The 20,870-nt window shown below is 44.1% G+C and overlaps 1 protein-coding gene across 1 annotated transcript in view; it reads right to left on the bottom strand.

Moving 5' to 3' along the window:
* Positions 1-16,360: 16,360 nt before the first annotated feature.
* The window catches only part of ESRP1 (epithelial splicing regulatory protein 1), a 31,964-nt gene continuing 27,454 nt past the window's right edge, over positions 16,361-20,870 (bottom strand). Inside the window, exon 14 of the mRNA XM_075705114.1 lies at positions 16,361-16,451. Within this exon, the coding sequence (XP_075561229.1) occupies positions 16,361-16,451 (91 nt within the window). The remainder of the gene's footprint in view (positions 16,452-20,870) is intronic.

The following is a 20,870-nucleotide window of genomic DNA, read 5'->3' as shown; positions in this document are numbered from 1 at the left end:
ATTTGAACCAACACAGGACATGAAGGATTCTGGGGAAAAAATGGTTTCAGATACTCTAGACCAAAGGACCTACACTGAAAAGCAGAGGTGTGCGTAAGCCTCAATTCCCCTTACTAACTCCTAGAGATGGCGATTACTAAAGCTTTGAGAGCAAATTATGGAGCCCCATTGTGAGATGGAAGAATCTTAGAGACCCATCTGGAGAACTGTAGGTAGAAACAAGCTTCCTGTGTGGACTTGGTAGTGTAGGTTAATGGTTGGACTGGATGATCTTAAAGGTCTTTTCCAACCTAAACGATTCTATGATTCTATGATTCTATGATGAGGGGGAACAGCAGCCAGAGAAAACTAAAACAGGCTCAGTCAGCTTCCCTGACTGGTGCTGGCATGTGGACGCTGACCGTGGGCAGCACTGACCCAGCTCTTCCTTCTGTTCTGGTGCGCTCTTTGCTTTGGCACCTGCCTGGGTCTCGCTGGGATTTTCCCCTTTTCCTGTTGCTGATTGTTTTTAGGACTGTGGGTCTGCACTGGCAGGACAGACATCATTTGGGGGCTTGACCATATTTAGTTCTGCATCAGTACTCCTTGATGCCCCAGCACTTGAGGTCTGAATCTTTTGTCTAATGCTGCATGTAGAAGCCTCAGACTCCTCCATCTGCCCTAGAGAGAGGGAGAAAACCAGCACTGCCCAATTCTTATTTCCATAGTTGTGGCTATAAAATAGAACCTGCCTGGTTATTGACTCCTTGGTTATTGCAAAGCTCGTGATTTTGAAAGCAGTGAAGTAGCAGTTACACCTTCCTCTTCAAGTTACCTTCTTTTTAAAAGTTAGTTGCTGCTGTGCTTTAACCCATATCCCAGTGAGCGAAATTAAGTACAAATGGTATCTATTGTCGTCTTGCTCTTCTTCTGACTGTATGTTCAGCAACAATGACAAAACTTTTGTCAATACCAAAGACTTCAGTACTTATGTTGTCAGCATGGTCTACCTTTGCTGTTCTGCACGTGGTACTGAGTCTCACAGCTGAGATTTGTGGCCCTTGGGTGACCCCAGCATCAATGGCTTCCCTTGAATAGCTGCTGTTATTCAGTGGTTAGCGCTCTCACTGTGTATGATGATGTTTCTGAGGCACAGAGAAGCTGATTAAATAATTTACCACATCCTTATGTTCTGCATATAAGGAGAAACCTCTTCCCAATGAGGACAGTCAGACATGGGAACAGGTTGCCCAGAGGCTGCAGTCTCCATCTTTGGTGGGTTTTAAGATCAGATTGGAGAAAATGCTGAGTAACATGGTCTGACCTCAGAGCTCCCCCTGCTTTGGATAGGTGGTTGGATTAGAGACCTCTTGAGATCCTTCTGACCTGAATTATCCTACAATCCTACAAAGTTGGCACATCCACCTAAAACAAAATATTTCATTCTAATGCAGCGCATGGAATTCACCCAGTAATTCCCTAAATCTCAGCTAGGAATAAGGAATCCAGGCTATGTGAAGGTAGACCCTTAGCAAGCATGTCATTTCAGGACTTTTTCCTGCTGTAGCTTGACCCTGCTTCATCTTGAGTAGGACTCTCATTTATGGTCCTGTGGTTGACAAGACTGTTCTCCCTGGTTTCCTCTAGATCTAGATTCTGCCCTTTCTCACTGAGATCTGTGAGGGCTCAAAAGCAGTAACATCCTTTCCCCAGCCACCAATTGCTCATCTACAACAGGGAGGACATCCACTGCTCAGTTGATGCTGCTCAGGCAGGCATGTGTAACTTTTCCTCTGGCACTGGAAAAGGCAGACGGAAGGACCAGATGTTATCCTCATGGTTCAGGTATTGTTACTTTCCCCCCATGGCTCAAATCTGGATTGTCTCTTGATGCCTTTGGGCTCAAGAGGGAACAAAGCAGTGCAGCGTTAATGTGTGCCCAAGAGTAAGGGTTATTCCTAAGACAGCAAGAAAAAAAGCCCTCTCCCAGATTTGGAGGACCCTATCCTTTACGCTCTAAGGATTGTGTTCATAGTGGCAGTTTTTCTCTCAGTAAACATAGTGTCCCGGGACACGACAAGAGCTGACAACACCCTCCATATCAGGAAGCAGTTTGTTGTGAACCAGTGACTTCTCAGAAAATGTTCTAGTCCAGTGCCCAAGTTGAGGGCTTCAGATCACTGCGACTGGACAACACAAAGCCCTCCCATTTCAATTGTTCAAACTGAAAATTGAATGTGAGGTCAAGTTTCTGTTTGCTACAGAATTAAATTCACATCCTTTGCTTCAGATAAGCTCAAACTTGAGGCCATCTCTGATGTGTCTGTGTGCTCCATATGCCTCTGGTCTCCAGTGCATACCATCCTATTCTCATAGCAAGGGCATTAGGAAATGTGAGAGCCCACATATGTGATCTTAACAGGGCAGGGCCAGCCCAGGCAGTTCAGCTATCCAGATCTCCTGATCTCTTGCAGTTTAATCTTCAGTAGCATGGCCAAGTTGTTCAGACAGTCTTTCTGAACAAGAGCATCTCTAAACCTCACCTGGAATATAGGTTGGCTGGCTTGCACAGGGACAGCTTCTTCGAAGTCAAACAAAACTGCCCAAGCTCCAAATTATACAAGCTCAGTTATACAAAAAACCAGGGAGAGTTCTCTATGGTGGCAGAACATGATGGTATTTCTTAGTGGAGTCAGACATTTGTAACAGAGGCACATATGCTCCAAGAGCAGAGTGTATATGGCCAACACATCTCAAAGAGCCAACTGTGAGGAACTAACCATTCTTTCCTAATTAAATATCAAAAATGGGAAATGATGGATGGTTTAATCAGGCCTCTTTACATAATTCAATCTGGGATAGAAGATCATTCACAGGTTTTTTTTCACATGTGCGCCGGCACAAGGGCTTTTCTTGATTCTTAATTCCTCTTCTCTCTCTTGTCTGAAATGCCATTATTTTCCCATTGCTCTCGGTGGGAGGCATGACCGGCACCTCACGTGGCAGTGCAGGCAGGGAGCACCACTGCAGTCCTCTCCGTTGTTTCCACCTCTGCCTTTAAGAAACTTGAAGAGCTTGTTTGGTTTCTGAACAAAACTGCTGAACTGTCTCCTGTAATGCCCTATTATTCCACCCAGCTGTAATGTACTGCTTTTGATTTTTGCCTGGCTGGTTTGCTAGCAAACTCCGTTTGCATGTATATGTACTGCACTGGCATGCCAAGAGGCGAGCAGAGATATGTCTGTCCTGCTACGTGTTTGGCAAAACAAGCCAATCCTTTTATCACCAAATGAGATGTCATTAGAGCCACCCTCTGGCCTCTCCCTCAGCAAAATTAGGCTATAAAACAAAGGCAGGTCTCCAGCCTGTCCTATTAGAGTTAACGAGAAAAACCCAGTCAAAGTCAGCGGTGCAGAGGCCTTAACCTTTCTTAAATTGGCGGCACAATTTGCATTGCTGACGGTGCGGTGAGTCAGCATGGATGGGATGAGTTGGTGGGTGGTTAGCAAGCGCTCCACGACTCGGCATCGATACCCGCTGCCGTTATGTCATTGCTGGGGATGTATTAACACCTTGCCCAATCTGTGTGCTTTCTCTGGGGGGGGTTTCCTTGCACCTCTCTCAAGTGTGAAAGAGAGGGAGAGCGCTGACAAACTCAGTCTTTGAGTGCAGAGATTCAGGATCTGTGCCAGCGGCTCCTGTCAGCTTTGAGCCTCCGTTTTCCTGTGTCGTGGGGCTGTGACAGTGCAGACGGGCGCTTCCCATTAGATACTCACAGACACTGAAAATAGACACTCCATTACGGTAGCACATTAGCTGACGGTAATGATAGGGCTCTGCTTACTAGTTCAGTTACATACTGGCAATCTGGCCACTTTGCATGCTTTATTTATCAGGTATTAATTGCAACTTCCACTTATCACCCCCAGCCTACATCGCTGCATTGTCCATTGCAGTGATCAGACATTAACTTATTTTTGCTTTTGTTATTAGCATCAGAAAACTCAATTACAGGCGAGCAGGCATGCATACACAAACACACAGTAGTAGGTTTGTGCTGATGTTTTTAAAGATACACATCTGCTGATACTAAAAATACGTCCTTGTCAGCAGCTTGGTAATTTTAGGCTCAATGAGAATTCATCCCCATGGTAACTGTACAGTTGTTGAATCATTTATTATTTGAGCTTCCAAATCACAACAGTGCCGGCAATTTTCATCCTCTGAACATTTTTAAGGAACTTTTGCAGTGTTGGAGTACTCCTTGCTCCACACCATCAATATTTACCAAGCAAACAGCACTAGCCCTTAACTGACTACCTGCTTCTCCTCGGCTGTATCGGGACTGGGATACTTGATAGCAGGATGGCAGTTTAAATAGGTTTCGCTTTTGTGATAACAGGAGTCCTGCTGCCATGACTGTTTGGCTGGGGATGTTACGCACCAAGCTCTGCAAACTCCCGATTGGCAAAATGAAACTTTGAAGTGAGGGCCTAAGCTTCGGTCTTTGTCTTGAGAGCCAGAAAACAAGGTGTCTCAGGTCTCTCTGTTGCAAGAGGTTTCGCAGATAAGGGGCTGGTAGTTTCTAACTGCGTAGATAGATGCGGTTGACTTCAAGCTGGTGGGGGGACACGCTGCCTGGCTTTGTGGAGATAAAAGCTGTTTGTACTTTCCCTCGCTTACAGATAATGCTCATTAGCCATCTTGTGCTAAAACCAAGAGAAGTCAGATGACTTGGCTAGCAAACGTAAGGTGAAACTCAGGTCCCCTGAGCCCCAGGGTTGCTCAGACTCGGCTCTCACTGAGTCTCCAGAGAGTGGGACCAGGGGAAGCTCTGCAAGATGGGGGGGGCTGTGACCGCCATCAGGCTTGGAACAACAGAAATAACTCAGCAGCAGAAACACTTCCATAGCACACAAATTGCATGGAAATGGGGTGCCTGAGACTGATTTCGGGATGGATTAAATCACAGGCATCAACTCCCTCACCAGCTGCCCGCATGATTTTTTTTGCACCATTGCCAGCCATTAGATTTACTAGAGTGTGCAATACGGAGGGCTGTTATGTTTTAGGTAGAAAAGGTGCAATCCCTTTTAGTCTGACAAACTGGGATCTGAAAGACTGACCCAGAAACACAGACGCTATTCCCAGGTGCCAGCAGTTGTAAAGGGATGTGCTTAACAGAGCTGATTCCTCCTAGGTTAAACATTATAGCTATTATATACTGTTGTGGCTGATGCTGTATTTTTAGCTCAAACGCACTTTCATTGTGTGAGCTTTTAAGAAGCTCTTGGACAAGGTAATCTGCACAGCACTTTTAAATTGCCTTTCGTCTTATTAGTTCAGTTGAGTTGAACACAGCGAAATAAGGATGTGCAAGTGCCTCGTACAGCCGCCGTGCAGCTGCCTTCCACCTTAAGCAGCTTTCTGTAAATCTGTCAGTACCCAAAGTGCGTTGTGCATCACCCGTATGGGATTTGTCAGGTGATCCTAGCGTGCGCTGCGGGGAGAGCCAGCGTCTGCCGTCAAGGGGAGCTCGGTTTCCCCTCCTGTGCAAGTGTATGATCACCACTGATGTCAGTCCAAGTCACCTACATGCAAAGGGACAATACAATGCTTTCCCCAAGGGCAGGAGCAGGAGAAAGTGGCCCATCTGCGAACCAGCCCCCAGCACCGAAGTTCTCTCCTGGACAAGCGGCAGCTATTCTTTATTCTTTATTCTTTATTCTTTATTCTTTATTCTTTATGCTTTATGCTTTATGCTTTATGCTTTATGCTTTATGCTTTATGCTTTATTCAAGCATCTCATTGCTCGGTCTCTTCATTTAATTAAACCAGAAATTTCCTTCCCTCCAGTTGCTTCAGCCGCTATACCTTTAACCCAGAGCACATACAGAGACGGATTTGGAAGATGCTGCCTTTTTTTATTTCAACCTACCAGCCTCCATCTTCCTGGGTGGGAAAGCATGCTCTGTGGCCGTGGCCTCAGCTGGAGAGGGCAATGCTGGGTCTCACTGTGCTGCAGCCAGAATGTTTCAATGGGAGAATTACTCGCCTGTAGCATCCAGAAAGCTGGTCACAGCTCACAGGTTTTATAACGAGTTGGGCGGGGGAGAAAAATCACCTGCACAATAGAGCAGAAGTGGTGTTTATTTCCAAACCTGTTGTGGCCAAGAGCTTGTTTTCAAGTATTTTTTTTCAGCGCGCCATGCAGTGCTGGGCGGGTGGCTCAGCTCTGCCTCGTGGGCTGCTGCCCATGGAAATGGGGTGGCTGTACCAGAGCCCCCCAGCTCTTCCCAAAGTTTTTCCCTTGTCACGAAGAATGAGGATCAGAGTAATGACCTCAAATACACTGTTACTGGCATACAGTTAAGCACCGCACCCAGTTTTACAATGTCATTATTTATTCATTTTTACCTTGTTATAGTTTTTTGATCCTGCTTGTGGGTGGGGGACACCGTGATGTTGTGTGACGCCCCGGCAGCATTGCTGACTGCAGGCCCCTGCAGCCCATGAGCTCCTGGGGTTGCACAGCCGTACCCCAGGGTACCCGCACAGTTGGAAGCTTTAACCGGGCACCAGCAAGGGCATTTATTGAACCTGCAGAGCAGCCACAGTTGGTGACTGTGCATGGGAAGGAGACCCAGCCTGCCTGAGACTTGGAGACCAGGCTGGGTTTGGAACTTTAGCTGTAGTTTGTCTCCTCCAACACAGGACAGATGCTTTTTTATCTGAAGTCAGAAAGAAACAATGAATGTGTGATTCCATTCTGCTATTTTTGCAGTCGCTGTCTGAAAAAGAATCAAGTGTTAAAGCTCATCTATCAGCTCTATCTTACTAGCTTTTTTTCATCTGGTTGTAACCGTATTTTCCATCTGAGATGTTGGTTAGTAAAAGTAGCCCATCTACAATATGTATCAGAGTAGTGACAAGAGTCCTTTAACCGGGAATGGCACCTGAGCAGCGGGGTTCTCTAGAAATGTTGTCACTCCGTAACTTTGTGCTTACTTACAATAGTTTGTAAGAAACATTTATTCCATGTAACATCCCTTCCCTCTCCACCCTGCAAGCAGATTTCCACCGGCTAAAGCTTTTTAATAAATGGGCTTCTTTGTTCTTTGTTTGGCGTGTGTCTTGCACCCTGAGTTACGCACCAGTCTCTTAAGAAATGCAGGCGAAGCACTGCTGTGCCATTTCAGGCAGCGTGCACGTGCCAGACGCTGTCGCTGCCTGCCGAAAGCTGGCTCAGCTGACAGCCAGGGAGGTCGCAGCACAGACACCTTCCTCTATAACCTCACGGTAGCTTTGATACAGGGGCTGAGGCTGGAAGCAAAGCAGGGCCAGGGGTGGTCTCCCAGTTCCCGGCAGCCAGAGGAGCAGGCGGAGGGACACACAGACAGCGTGGGTGGAGACAGCAGCCCCTGGATCACAGCAGCCTGTGCAACTCCCCACCTGTGTGGATGGACACAGGACATGGGGTTTGACGGTAGAGATCTCAGAGTGAACACACAAAATCCCATTTTTGCTGCTGATGCTTCATTATACAGTGATGGATTCTCTCTACAGGCAGCAACGTGTAACAGCTCTCTAAAAAGCAAACCAGGCTTGCTGATTAATCTAGGCCATCTTTTATTTTCTCTGTGCATTCTTATTTCATTCCCGTGCTATCATGGATGGCTCTCACTGCTAAGTGCACCTAAATGTGACTGCAGCCATGTGAGAGAGGACCCCCCCCCCCCCGCCTCCCCATCAGGGACCTGGCTGCAGCAGGGCTGGCAGCCCCTGCCCAAACCCCCCCAGACTCCAGCAGTAATTCACAGCAGGGCCTCAGCACTCCCATCCCAGGCTCCATGGGTGTGGTGAGCCTGGGACCACTCTTTTATCACCAGTCAGGCTCAAAAATCAGTACGATATTAGTTGCTGGTTGCTGGGGTAGACGAGGCTCGTAGCCTTTGTGGTCCAAACCACTCCTACATTTGGTTTATCTTCTGTGGTGCAATGAGACTGGGTGGGATAAGCTTCTGCCACCCGTTTGCCTGTCGCAGGATGCCTTGGTTGGGTCTGGGGTGATTCGATGTGCCAGTGCTGTCATCAGGGTGAGAGCAGAGCGCCATGCCTCCAGCTGGCCTTCCCTAAATTTCGCCTGGGTCTTTTCAGGCTGTTTCATTGCCTGGGATCCTGTGATGCTCTAGTGACAGCCCAGTGTTGATGGTGGTGCTACTTCAACTCCCTGCTGCTTCCTGGCTCCGCACTGGGCCTCCCCTTGGCTGTGCAGCCACCGCTGTTGATCCAGCTCCAAACTGTGATCAGTAATAGGGAACTATTACAGTGGTTAGATTTCCATTGCTTCTCTATGCCCAAGAGTGCCCTCAGATCCATGCCCAGGACCCAGGGCAGTGTGTGGTGGCACAGGGCCGGGTGCAAGCATGGTCAGGGAGAAGGATGGGATTTTCCTTTGGGCTTGCTCTCATCCTATGAAATCATGGCCCATGGGTAGGAATAGGGGCATGCATACCTTGTAGGAAGAGGTGGTATCTTTTGTTAACCGCAGTGATAAATTAAAAAAAAAAAAAAAAAAACCCTCAAAGTTTGGGTCTCCAGGCCCTTCCTTGGGTATGATATTTCTGTGTTTCAGACATCTCATAGGCAGTCGGAGCCAGTCAGGGTATGGTTTACTGGAGTTTATGTGGGCTCCTTGCTCAGTTTGGGCTGCTGAATCAGTGCTTTCCCTCGAGCCCAGCCAGGCTGACGGCGCAGCCACATCTCTCACAGCAGTAACTGAAGCAGTCTGGTTGATAATAACTTTTCTCAGCACAGCCACGGTGCTTTTTCAGCTGTTTTCCAGCTCGGTTCTGTAGCCAGTGCTTTGGCCACGTGTCCTTTCAGCTGCGTTTGCTCCCACTCTGTTACTGAAGCGTCTCAATGCAGGAGCTCCCGCAGCAGACCGGGATCACACAGCCCCTGGGGAGACGCAGGTGCTAAGCCAAGTAACTGCCACGCGACACGCAAGAGCCGCAGAACATTTTTTATCACCGCGCTCCATTTACACCATGAAAACAATTTTTTTTTTTTTTTTCTTTGTTTCCAATTTAGCACAGCGTGACCTTCCATCAGGTTCTCAAACCAAGCAGGGCAGAGGCAACAAAGGTGGACGAAAGCAAGCTCATCTCGCTTATGCTCGCTCCGACTGCCCAGGCTTGTTTGCCCGCCTTTGACCTGCAGCATTCAAAAGGATCGCTTGGCTCCCTTTGCAGGTGAGGATGCAGGTGAGAGAGGCTGCTTACATCTCCGTTCAAGTGATTAATGGTTAAACAACAACAAAAAAGGAGTCCACGTGGATCCACGAGCCAAACACGCCCGTCTGAGCACACACTGCAGTAAGTGGTTGCTTCCAGGTGGCGTTGAGCCTGGCAAACACACCAGCTCCTTCCCTGTGGTGCGGGACTGGAGAGGGACAGGGGCTGGACGGGGGATGCTGGGGAGTGGGCCATGCCTGCCCCTCGCCGCCCCCTCTTCTGGGGCAGCACTGCCGCACTCACGCCTGGCGCTTCAGGTCCCTGTACCACACCTTTCGCCCCCGTCCCTCCCCTCTGGCACTACCCCCCTGCCAGCCCTTCTCCCCCCATGAGAAGCACAGCCTGGCTCTACCCCCTCCCCAGCTCCAGAGAGGCCAAGCAGGTGACCTCAGAGAGAAAAGGGCAGTGCAGGCATTGCATTTCTCATTGCAATTTGCTGCTTTCTGGCAGCATTACTTTTAGGATCTCGCCACTTGTAAGCTCCCGACGTACAGCAGTCCTAGCGTTCAAGGCTGTTGGCAGTGACAAAAAGCGCCCTGGAAAACCATGTCTCCTCAGAGAGCAACACTGCTGCAATTCAGAGACCAGAACATACACAGCTTTGGTTGGCAAGTTACTAATTACGGGTTAAAAAAAACCTTTGTGTTCACAGACTTGGGGTATTCCTTTGCAAGTTACTTTAATCAATGTATATTTATTTTCAGCTTGCAATCTTTGAAAAGAAAACAACCAAAACCCACGGACCAAAATATAATTGAAGGCTTGATGTATTCACTAGTTCAAAAATTGTTTGGTTTTGATGGCTTAGGATGCATGACAGGAAATATGGGACAAGAAATTTCACGGGTATCAGACCTGGCAAAATAGAGAGCACTGAGCTCTCTACAGCTGCCCACAGGCAGTGTGGAAACTGGCTTTTCCCAACACCCGCTTAAAGCTCTTGCTGTCATAAGATGTTATAGTGAGATTATCCTTCGTCTTGCAAAAGTGCAAATAGAAGAAGAAAAACTTGCGGGGGAAATTTTTAGGAACTCCTTTAGGCTTAAAAAAATCCTACCCTAAATGGGGGGTGTTATTTTTATAGTAAACAAATTGTGATAGGATTATCTTTTTGTTTGGTTGGTTGGGTTTTTTTGTTTTAAAACAAGAAAAAGATTGTAGTGTTCCTAGTTAAACAGTGTAACATCATGCTATGCAGGCTGGCATACTGACCACAGAAAGCACCTAAGTGTTAGACAAAAGGTTATTTTAAAAAATTCCTTAACATTAAGTTCTTACAAAAACTACATGAAGTACGTAAATATTCAGTTTTAGATTTTTAATTTGGGATTTTAAAATACAAGACATGGTTGCTGAGACCCAGTTTAAAAAAAAAAAAAAAAAAGAGAGAGAAATGGGATGAAGATGTAGCAGCCTGAATACTGGACATACTTCTATCATCAGGGTAAACAGAGTCGCCATATAAAACCATCAGATTTAAAAACATGTTTTACTAAGACTGTAGTTCAGAAGGTGAATTTCGTCCATGTAATACAAGAATAATACAAGAATTTTAAAATATAGTCTTTATGAAAGTATAATATATATTTTCACAATTTTTTTCAGATTAATTCCAGTTATTACCTTCCTATTACATATTATTTACGCATCTGAATACCTGAGTGACAGACTCACATCTCAAGTTCAATCAATAATCTTAACCTCAGAGAAAGTTGCATTGTGGAATTGGACTTTCATCTTTACTGATAGAGTCTCAGGCTTTCCTGCTTAAATAAATAAAAGTGCCTCCAGCTGAGATCCTGTGCCTAACTGAGGTAACTGAGATATCTTTAAATATCAAAGCTGTGAGATTTCCCAATTAATCTTGCAGAAAGAAAACAGAACATACATGTTTCCGCTTTTGTAGGAATCGCCTCATTTCTAGTTTGTTTGATTTCTGAAACATAAAACCATTATAATGGGGGCACGGTATACTACTCAACCTTAGGTTAAATGAAATTTAATGTTGTTGTAATCAATTAGAACAGAGCGACTGATTGAAAAAGAATATAAAGGATTCAGTTTTGAACTGAATAAATAGAACTCAAAGAATCCCAAACATGAGAGAGCTTGTGAAAAGTAACACAAGGCCCAACTCAGATCACATACCTCAGGACGTGCAGCTAGCTTTATAAAACCAGAGGCCAGGGTCCTACGAAGAAAATGGTATTGTCATAGAAAAGAAGGCTGTCAGGGACCTGAGGAGGACATCTTGTCCACGTCGGTGCCCGACAGTGGAGCCAGCTATACCACTGCCATCTCTGCGGGGTGCTTGGGCAATCAGTCCCAAAAGATCGCCAGGGGTGGGGACTGAGCAGCCCCCCCAGGCAGTCCAGATCAGTACTTAACTTTTGTTAGTATGGGAAGGTTTGTTCTGACGTCCCACTTAATCCCTGGCTGGAACTTCATCTCTCTCTCCTGGTCCCATCCACAGTGGGAAGAATTTATTCCTTCTCTCTTCAGAGCCGTATTTTTTATATACTGTTCTCATACCTCTCCTCAGCCTCCTTTTCACCAAACTAAGCAACCCCAATGCCTTCAGCAGGCCCTTGGGAGCCGTCTCCACATCCCACCTGTTCACCCTGCAGTTGGTCCACGTCTTTCTGCAATTTTTGTGCCAACTGTTGGCCATAACTTTTCACTAAAGTTTTACCAGCGCTGCACAGAAGGCTTAGAATACTTCAAGGGCATCCCAAACAAACAAACAAAAAAATCCCATTTGTGCAATCCAACATGAGATTTGACTTTTTTTTTTCCACCCCCAAAGGCATTTAATTATTGTTGCATTCATTTTGTGATTTGTTTTTCCAAACCTTTTCTGCCCTACTGCTTCCCATCCGCTCATTTGCTATCCGTATTTGCACAGTTGGGATATTCCCATACAGTTAATATGCAAAGACTCTATTCCACCATCACTCCCTGAGTGGCTCACATAAGCTAATTTTCTCTCTGCATAACTATTAATTTATAATTGTGCTCCAAAATTAAAGGCAGAACCATCTTCTCAGAAAGACAATTTGGAAATACCATTTTAAAATATCTTGCATCAATTAATCCTGTTCAATATACTCAAGTTTACAGAACAGTGATTTAAAAGAATGTCCCGTCAAATACTTCAGACTAACAGTGTGAAGTTTGCCAGAAGAAAACATAAATCTAGATTACTATGGCTGTAGTGATTGTGGGAGGGTGGCACACAGGAAAGAGAAGAGCAAAGAAATAAGGGAAAAAAGTGAAAGAGGGAAAAAAAAAAGTTTTTTAGTTAGAGAGCCTCATTTCCATTATCACTTGCCTTGCCTGGAAGAGTTTTTCTACTTTACCAATTCCCACCGCCCCCCTCCCCGCCTTTTTTTTTTTTTTTTTTTTTTTCCCCTTCCCTTGTACTTACTTTCATAGATACCAAGGCACTGTTGTGGATTTGGTCTCACAGTAACAAAATACTGCTACAGGAGGAACATAAGCACCCCATACTCAAAGCGCTTTACAGGAACTCTGTTTTAGCCATTAAGGTTTCCCAAGGGCCTCCCAGGAACCATAGCATGAGTTAGGTCCTAAAGTTTTGCTATCCTTTCTGCTGAGTATGGGGAAAAGTCAGGGAAGAAAAGAAAGCGGCTCCAAAGCCACTGGGGACTCCCGCCATGGTCCCCCAAGTCAAATAACCACAGAGGTGACAGATTTGCCTCACGCAACCACTGGATACAAGATGGATTCAGTCCCTTCTCAGGCTGCAACATTGCAAAAGCCTGTTGCTTTCTTCTTCTCAAGAGAATATGCAACCCATGGAGCGCAAAGGTGCAGCCCTTTGGCCACAGTTAAGAGATGTATCTGGGAGAACAAGAGAGGCAGAACCTGATGCTGAGCTCAGCCTTTCCAGGAGATGGGGGTCCCAGCTCCTAGGCTCTCCCCCCTGGACCATCCATGTGTTTTAGAGGGTCTTGGAATAAAGCACATACACAGCTCTGAGTGCCTGTCTCCGGGAGGGGAATTACCTTTGGGGTGGTAGCAGCACAGCTGTGCTTTCCGGGAGAAGCTGGACCAGCAAGGAGTCATTCACAAGATAAATGCCTTCCCACATCAACCTCCAGAAGCATAACCAAGTACATTTTTGTGGATTTGTGTGTTTTTAAGTAACGAGACAGGTCAGTTTGCCGAATACCTTATCTTGTTTGGCAGTAACTTTCTCACTTGGAAGACAGTTTCTAACGTGCAGCAGAGAAGAGTTGCTTGTGGCCAATTTCAAGAACAGATCAGCTTGCAATGCTCAGTTCTGTAATATTTATTTTGAACACGCCAGAGAACCTATCCCATTTGCAACTTTTAGCCTCACAAATCTCTTTATTTCAGGGTTTCTTTTCCCCCACTCCCCTTTGAGTAAAATTGCCATGGAAAGATACTGTGCTCTAACCCCTAACTGAAGTCCAGCCTTAGGGCAGGCAGCGAGAGAGATGCTAAATGCTAAGAGACCTCAGTTATTAGCACGTACATCATCTGATTTCTTTGCTAAGAGTGACAGTTGTGGTGCTGGGTTACAGTCAGAGTATACTTGCTGTAGTTCAGAGAGACCAAAACTCAAACTGTCCCTGCCTGACCCTCCCCTTAAAGTAGACTAGGTGGTGGGTCTTAAAACAGATCACGATTCCCTCTCTTATATATGATATTATTAAACACCAAGTAGGGTGAGCAGAGCAGGAAGTAGAAAAATGAAAATATTATGACACAAGAGGTTAACAGCATTCCTCACTTTCTGACTAGGTAGCGTGATCAAAGTTTGAAAACGTCTACTCTTGTAAGCCATTTAAAATTTAAATACCTGAGTACATATGGAGAGTGTATAAGATAAGAATCAGAGACAAAGCATTTAACATCGCGCACTTATATTTTTATAAAGTTACAGCATTTTTTCCCTCTCAGATAATCCATTTCATATTCCTAGTTATTCCTGTGCTGTGTAAAATACACCTGTTAGAACATTAAAGTATACAAAGCACAGAACAATCAGACAAATATGTACAAGACAAGAAAACATTTTTAATAAAAATGTCAAATGCACAATTAGAGGTCTTAAAATACTTTAAAAAACCCAACTCTAAACTGTGTGCAAAATTAGGTAAAAAAAGACTTTTTTTGCTATTTCAAAGAACGTAGTAGATCAGACTTTGTAGGTTCAGGATAAACTATTTCTGTGTTAAGAGCAGCTTAATACTTTACCAAGAATAAAACCTTGAGGACTTGCATGATTTCAGCACCTGTGCTCTCCATGAAGAGCTTAGTGGTCTGTGTGTGCATGCCTGTGAAAACTGTGCATTAACTTCAAGAAAGTTAGAGGTCCATCTGCTGATTTTCAGAGTTCTGATGATTTTTTTCTTGAGCACAATTGGCATGAGCAGTGGTAAAACTGGGAACATAATCAAAATCTCCAACTAGGCTTGCTGTGTTTGTTCAAAACATCAGAAAGGGTGGAAGAATCTGCATGAAAGAGTTGTGCAGGTCATTGAACCCCACAATAAAAGCAAATTTTAATTTCTTGGTTTCCAAGATATCAAATCTTTACTGAAGGATCAAAAGCTTTAGTTTTCACCTTACACACACAGCATTTCAATGACATTTTCTGTTAGCATGAACAGTGTTTCGCTAAGAGTGTGCCAGACTTTATTCAATATTGACCCTTTAGTTTTCATGATGAAGTTTTACCATCAACTACAACGTGGCAATGCCGTTACCATCCCTCAGTGCCTGCTTTGCTCACTTCTACGTTCCCTTCTCTGAGCTGACACAGGTACTTGCACAGCTAAGCAGAAAACTGGATTGGGTGAATACTGCCTGAAAGATGAACACTTTTCCCCATCAGTTCTTCCAGTTGGATCAGCTTTCCTGACCTGGGTCACCGCATGGCAACACTCACCATAGACAGCCAGCTACGGGTGGATGGGAAGCAAGGTAGCATAGTTTAAGGCAGGATGCTACTCAGTGTCTATGGCCTCAGGTTATTAGTTACATGGGTTTAGCTTTATCAACCCAGCAAAAAACCAGCTCATTGGCCAGCTAGCTGAGATGGTCACTTTTGTTTTTACACATGCTATACTTCACTTAGCAGGACTCTTAGAGCAGATGAAGGTGAGGTAATGCTGCAGGTGAAGATTTTGCCCAGAAGTTGATTACACCCTTGTCTAAGTTGCCTTTGTGTCATAGAAGAGGAAGAATGGAAAAGAGGGCATTATTTTTTTTATTTTTCAGAGGAGAAGGCGAAGAAGGAAACAGAGGAAAGAAAAGGGCATAAATCTTACCACTTCTTTGACTATGTATTTTTAAAAAACTAGCAATTACAGAAGCATTTTTGTAATTATATTTCCATATCTTCCTCTAAGACTACTGCAGATGACAAAGCATGTGATGTAGCCACCAATACACTGCTTTTCAGTTCAACTTGCATTTTTCTGTACAAATGCTTTCTGGGTGACTTCACCCTTTGACTGTTCCTATACAGAAGATCAAGTAAACCAAGCCTGAAAGGCTGAAGTGGTCTGATCAGGAAGCTCACAAAAGCAAGAGAGTAGCTGCCAGTTACACAAACACCGTCTGCTTCATTGCTGCAATTTTACATCAGCACAAGGTTTAGAAATCAGATTCTGTAGTTACCTAAGAAAGTAGCTCATTCTGCCTAACTAACACTATATCCTAGTGCATTGCTAGGAGAGTGACATCATCTCTGCACTTTGGTCCTCAGAAAAAACTGACTCTGAGGAGCTTTCTGGAGGCTCTCAATACTGGTATTAAAGCTTGAGGTAGCACGCATTTGGACCCCTCAGAAGTATGCAAAGCAGCAGCTGATAACAAGACTGGAGTAGTCAAAATCCTTTTAAAGATGGCTTTAATAGCCAAGGTCTTATATATTGCAGTGTGACATTCTGGATATAGCAAAGAGTAGCCATATTCCCATTGCAGCAAATGAAAAATTATGTTGAGTATGGCGGTTATCTGAAGCAAATGCTATGATACCCCCAAATCCATCTCCTGGGGTTTGTTATCCTTACCTTCTCTAAGGAAGTCTAACTGCTGGGGCCTTTAAATGCAAATCCATTCTTTGGACACTGTCCTGGCCAGATCATTTGTGTGTGCAAGTCCATCATCTGCTGCATACTATGAACACAAGTTAAGACAGAAGCAATCAGAAGCCAAACTAGTGCAGAAGAGAGTGCCGAGCAGCTGGCTGTGCTGCCTTAACCTTTCTTAAAGCCCTGGGCAGATATCAAAGTACAGGCCACATAATTAGATATTTGTAATGCTCCCATCACCATGGCATCAAGAGCAATTCAACAACAGAAACTACACTGGGGTAATCAGCCTCCCCTAACAGCACAACACATGGGCACACACAGTATCTTTTTGAATGCTGTCTCCAGACTCTGCCCGTCACAACTGTCTGGTCTCAAGAGTGTCCCTGGAGATCAGAGACAAACACCTCCTGCACAGCTGGAGCCACACGTACTCTCAAAGTCTCTAAAGGAAAAGTTAACAAGTTCACTACTAGGTAGATCCGCATAGGCCATTTATCCCTGAAGCTGTCCTAATACTGAGGGATGCCACTGGCTTCCCCTGCCTATTATACACTTTATGATGAAAGCAAAAAAAAAAAAAAAAAAAAAAAGACAAATAAACCCCCCCAGAAGCCCCTACTTCTTGCTCAAAGCCACCCTGATTATTTTGCTTGATCTGCTGAGCGTGGCTTCAAGCACCTACCATTTCCATCAGCATTTTCATACTATTCCTTAGACCTAGGATAGCCTCTCCAAACCACGCTAGAAAGGTAGTTCCCAGACCACCTCCACTTCTGTTCACCAAACTCATGGCTATAAAAATACCATGGGAAAGTTTCTGCTGGGGACTATCAGTCTTCCCTTTGCTTGCTTACATCTGTGCTTAAATCCTTAGCTAAAATGATAGTAATGAAGACTAAGCTTAGCCCAAAGGCTACTGTCCCAAGATGACTTGTGGAAGTCATCCCTCCCCATGAGTCCTACAGTGTTAGCCTATATTCAATCTCTCTAAAATAAAGCTCATCTTCTTGAGTTCCTCATGCTTGTCTTGCTTTAAAGCAATATGCCATGATAGTTAATATAATTTAATTAATATAATAAAAAATAATAAAATATAATTAAAGAAAATACTCTAACACACAAAATAGTCATAGTTTGTAGATGTTAGAAGCTTTGATATTCTTTGTCAGGTCTTGCACAGCCTTATTCAAATTGCCACAAAACTGTAGCTAGTTAGCAGACCCTTGTTTTGTTTTGATTTGGCAGTTCCATCAAATACCCTCTTTTTGCTAAAATGTCAGGTAATCCATATGAGTTTTTAGCTCCTGCTAGACACGTGTGTGTTTATATATTTTTTTATATATAAAACATTTAATTTAAAAAAAAACCAAAACAAACTTTGTTTCATTGAACAAGATGCACCCCCCAGACTATTTGCAACTGCATAACTTTGTAGAGAGTGTCATTAACATTAATCCTTTTGCCCAGACAGCTGAAGCTACCAAAAAAGGAGTAATTTGTGCATTTGAGATAAGAAAACAGAACATTGTAAGAGAACTTTGGTTATAGAACAGTTTAAAATTTTCTAGAATCCTTATGAAAACAACTCCATTGCTTCCTTAAAACTCATATGAAAAGCAAGGAAAGAGACCTTTTCCCAGCTTTCTTTGTGGAGCTGATTCTTACTGGGGGGGGGGGGGGGGGGGGGGGGGGAAGTCCAACCCCCAAACCAGACCATGATGCAGCTTTCTGAGGTAGACTAATTTAGTAAGGCAAGACAGAGTTAGCTTGCATTGCTGTTAAAAAAACAAACGCAAAACCACCAGAAAACAGACCCATAACAAGACAGACACCTTGGGCAATCTCGCCCTCCTTTTGAAGCAAGGCTATGGCCCTTGTCTTTGGAAGGCCCTGCTGTTAATCGGGAGTTCCTCTGCATCTCTGGCCCTTGCTGAGAGACTGGGCCAGGAGAACTTGCAGTGGTGGGCCACAAGAGCCTTGGCTGGGAATCCCAGCTTTCCCACTGTCCCAGCCACTTGGCCCTGCTGCTGAGCCTCCGTGTGCTTTCTCCTCAGCTCTAGTAGGAGAACATTCAGTGGGGCGAAAGTGCTTACCCTTCAGTCCTCTTCCCCCCTGCACCCCACTTTGTTTATGTTTATTATTTTGGCAGGGTCCTTATCTGCTTTAGCAGAAGTCAGACATCATTCTTTAAAACTCCAGCTATTTAGGCTAACCCCGCTGGCTTTGCACTGAGATGCTACAAACACTTACTAACTTACACCACCACCTTGGAGATAAAGGTAATAGACAGCTTCAGCACCAGGTTAGACTAAGGGCGTCTCCTGCTTTAATTCCCAATACAAGATAATATACAGACTGCTCCCAGGTATTTCTGTCTTCCCCCAAACTGAGGGGTGACAACCTCCTAGAGGAATAGCAACGAGCGACTTAAGAGTGGTCATGTCTCCAGATGGAAAAGCAGCAGACAGAGGACACTAGTAATGAAAAATGTCCAGGGAGGGATACAAGACAAATAGCTATTCCAGCCCATCTTCTCCAGTTAAACAAACCCCAGGAACAAATACTCACATGTTTTACAGGGGGTCAGAGAGGATTTCTACAGCTGTTCTTAGTAGTTGCATATCACCATATAATGATGCACTGCAAGACCTTAACTCTTTTTATTTCAATCTAGGTCTTGAGATCAAACATGATATGAAGCATTTCCCAATACAAACTTTTTTTCCTTATGAATTGATCCTTCTTCTTTGATCTAATCAACAACCAGATTGGAATTTTTTTCCAATCAATATTTCTGAGATTGGGGTATTCTCCAAAGACTCTCAAAATAAAACAATTAAATTTCATAAATCAGTTTTGGATGCAAGAACAAGTTTTCACATGTTCTAAAGGATGATGTTGGCATTCAAAAAGCATTTATACACCTCAAGAGATCCCAAACATTCATCACTAAAATATTACATAGAAACATTAAGGATCACCGTCTCCCCTGTTTGATTTTCTAATATTTTTTCCATTATACATTTGCTTAACAGATACCAATATCCGGAAGGAAGCTGTGGTTTATATTAAAAGTGGGTGTGAGTTGGAATGGTCAGCATACATAACCATGCAGGTTTTCAGATCTCTGCCAAGTATCCTGCAAGTCAGTCAACAGAACTGCAGACGTACCCAGCACTATTTGCACATAGGAATAGATACATGCATAGACACCATCTACAGGTTTCAGTTCCCTCCCTGCAGACTTTCTATCCCTATTTTTCCCATGACTTTGTTTTCTGTAGTCCTGAAAAAGTTTGTTAACTATTTTCTGCTCTGTGACAACAGATACTGAAGATATCCTTTCATCAGGCTACTGATTGACAGCTTCTATTAATTTCAGGACTGTAAGCCAGGTTCCATATTGCGGGTTATTCTTACTATATATCCCTCACCATGCTACACAGAAGAACACTAGTAGGGAAAGTCACAGGAAAGAAAAGAAAGGGGGCTGGGAAGAACAATTTGTTGGACTCATCCACTAGTGTTTCAAGATTGAATTAGCCTCCCCCTTTGCTAGCTCTAGGAAGCCCAGCAGACCCTGAGGAGCTCTGCACCCCAAAGCCAGATCCTCTGACTGAAGCCAGCAGCAGGAACAGCAAAGAGCGGAAGGTGCATATCACAGCCTTCAGAAAACCTCAGGGAAATTTGACAGATCACCCCAGCATCTGATGAACAGCACTTTTTTTTTTTTTTTCAGAGACCAAGAGGGATTTTCAACTACTCCTTGTGCTGGCACAGTATATAGGTATATAATGTGCATGTATACACAAGCTTGCAGCATAATGTCTATAATGTTCATTGCTGGAAAGCAGCCCAAAAGCAGGAGGAAATGCAGCTTCAGTATAAAGCTTTTTTAGAAGTGGTTCGTACGAAGTTTGAGAGGCAAAGCTAGTAAATTTTGTGGTATAATTACTGAAGTTGAAAGTTTTAATGTGGTACTTTGTTCACAAAAAACTAACAAGACGTGCTATTAGCAAAAGTATTTATATAACCAGAATAATTTTCTTTTTCCAAGACTGGAATGTTTATCCATATTTAAAGAAAGAAAGGCCATATAACTTGACAAGTAGCAGAAGTATGAGCGCTAAATCATCAGGTCATTTGTTAATCAAATGGAAACATTTAGATCCCCATGACTGCTCTTTAATCATGGACAAATATCACAGACTGTGTTCTCAACAGGGAAGGTTTGGGTTTTGGGTGGGTTTTTTTTGTTGTGTTTTTGTTGTTTTTTTTTTTTTTTTTTAATAAAACAAATCTTCAGCTCTAAGGAGCCTTATTCCAAGATCAATCCAACTCTACCCCTGGAAACACCAAAAGCTCCTTCGGTACAGGTGCCATCCCCACATTCAACCAGATAACCCTGCTGCCCACTCAACGCATATCTAACCTGTCTGCCTACTGCAAGCAGCTTCCAACCTGCGTAAGTTAATGGTAGTATGACAACAAGCAGCAATAG

The sequence above is a fragment of the Pelecanus crispus genome, chromosome 2, assembly GCF_030463565.1.
Source record: "Pelecanus crispus isolate bPelCri1 chromosome 2, bPelCri1.pri, whole genome shotgun sequence".
Taxonomy (NCBI): domain Eukaryota; kingdom Metazoa; phylum Chordata; class Aves; order Pelecaniformes; family Pelecanidae; genus Pelecanus; species Pelecanus crispus.
The sequence above is the reverse complement of the archived record's forward strand: the minus strand, read 5'-3'. Positions and strand labels throughout refer to the sequence as shown.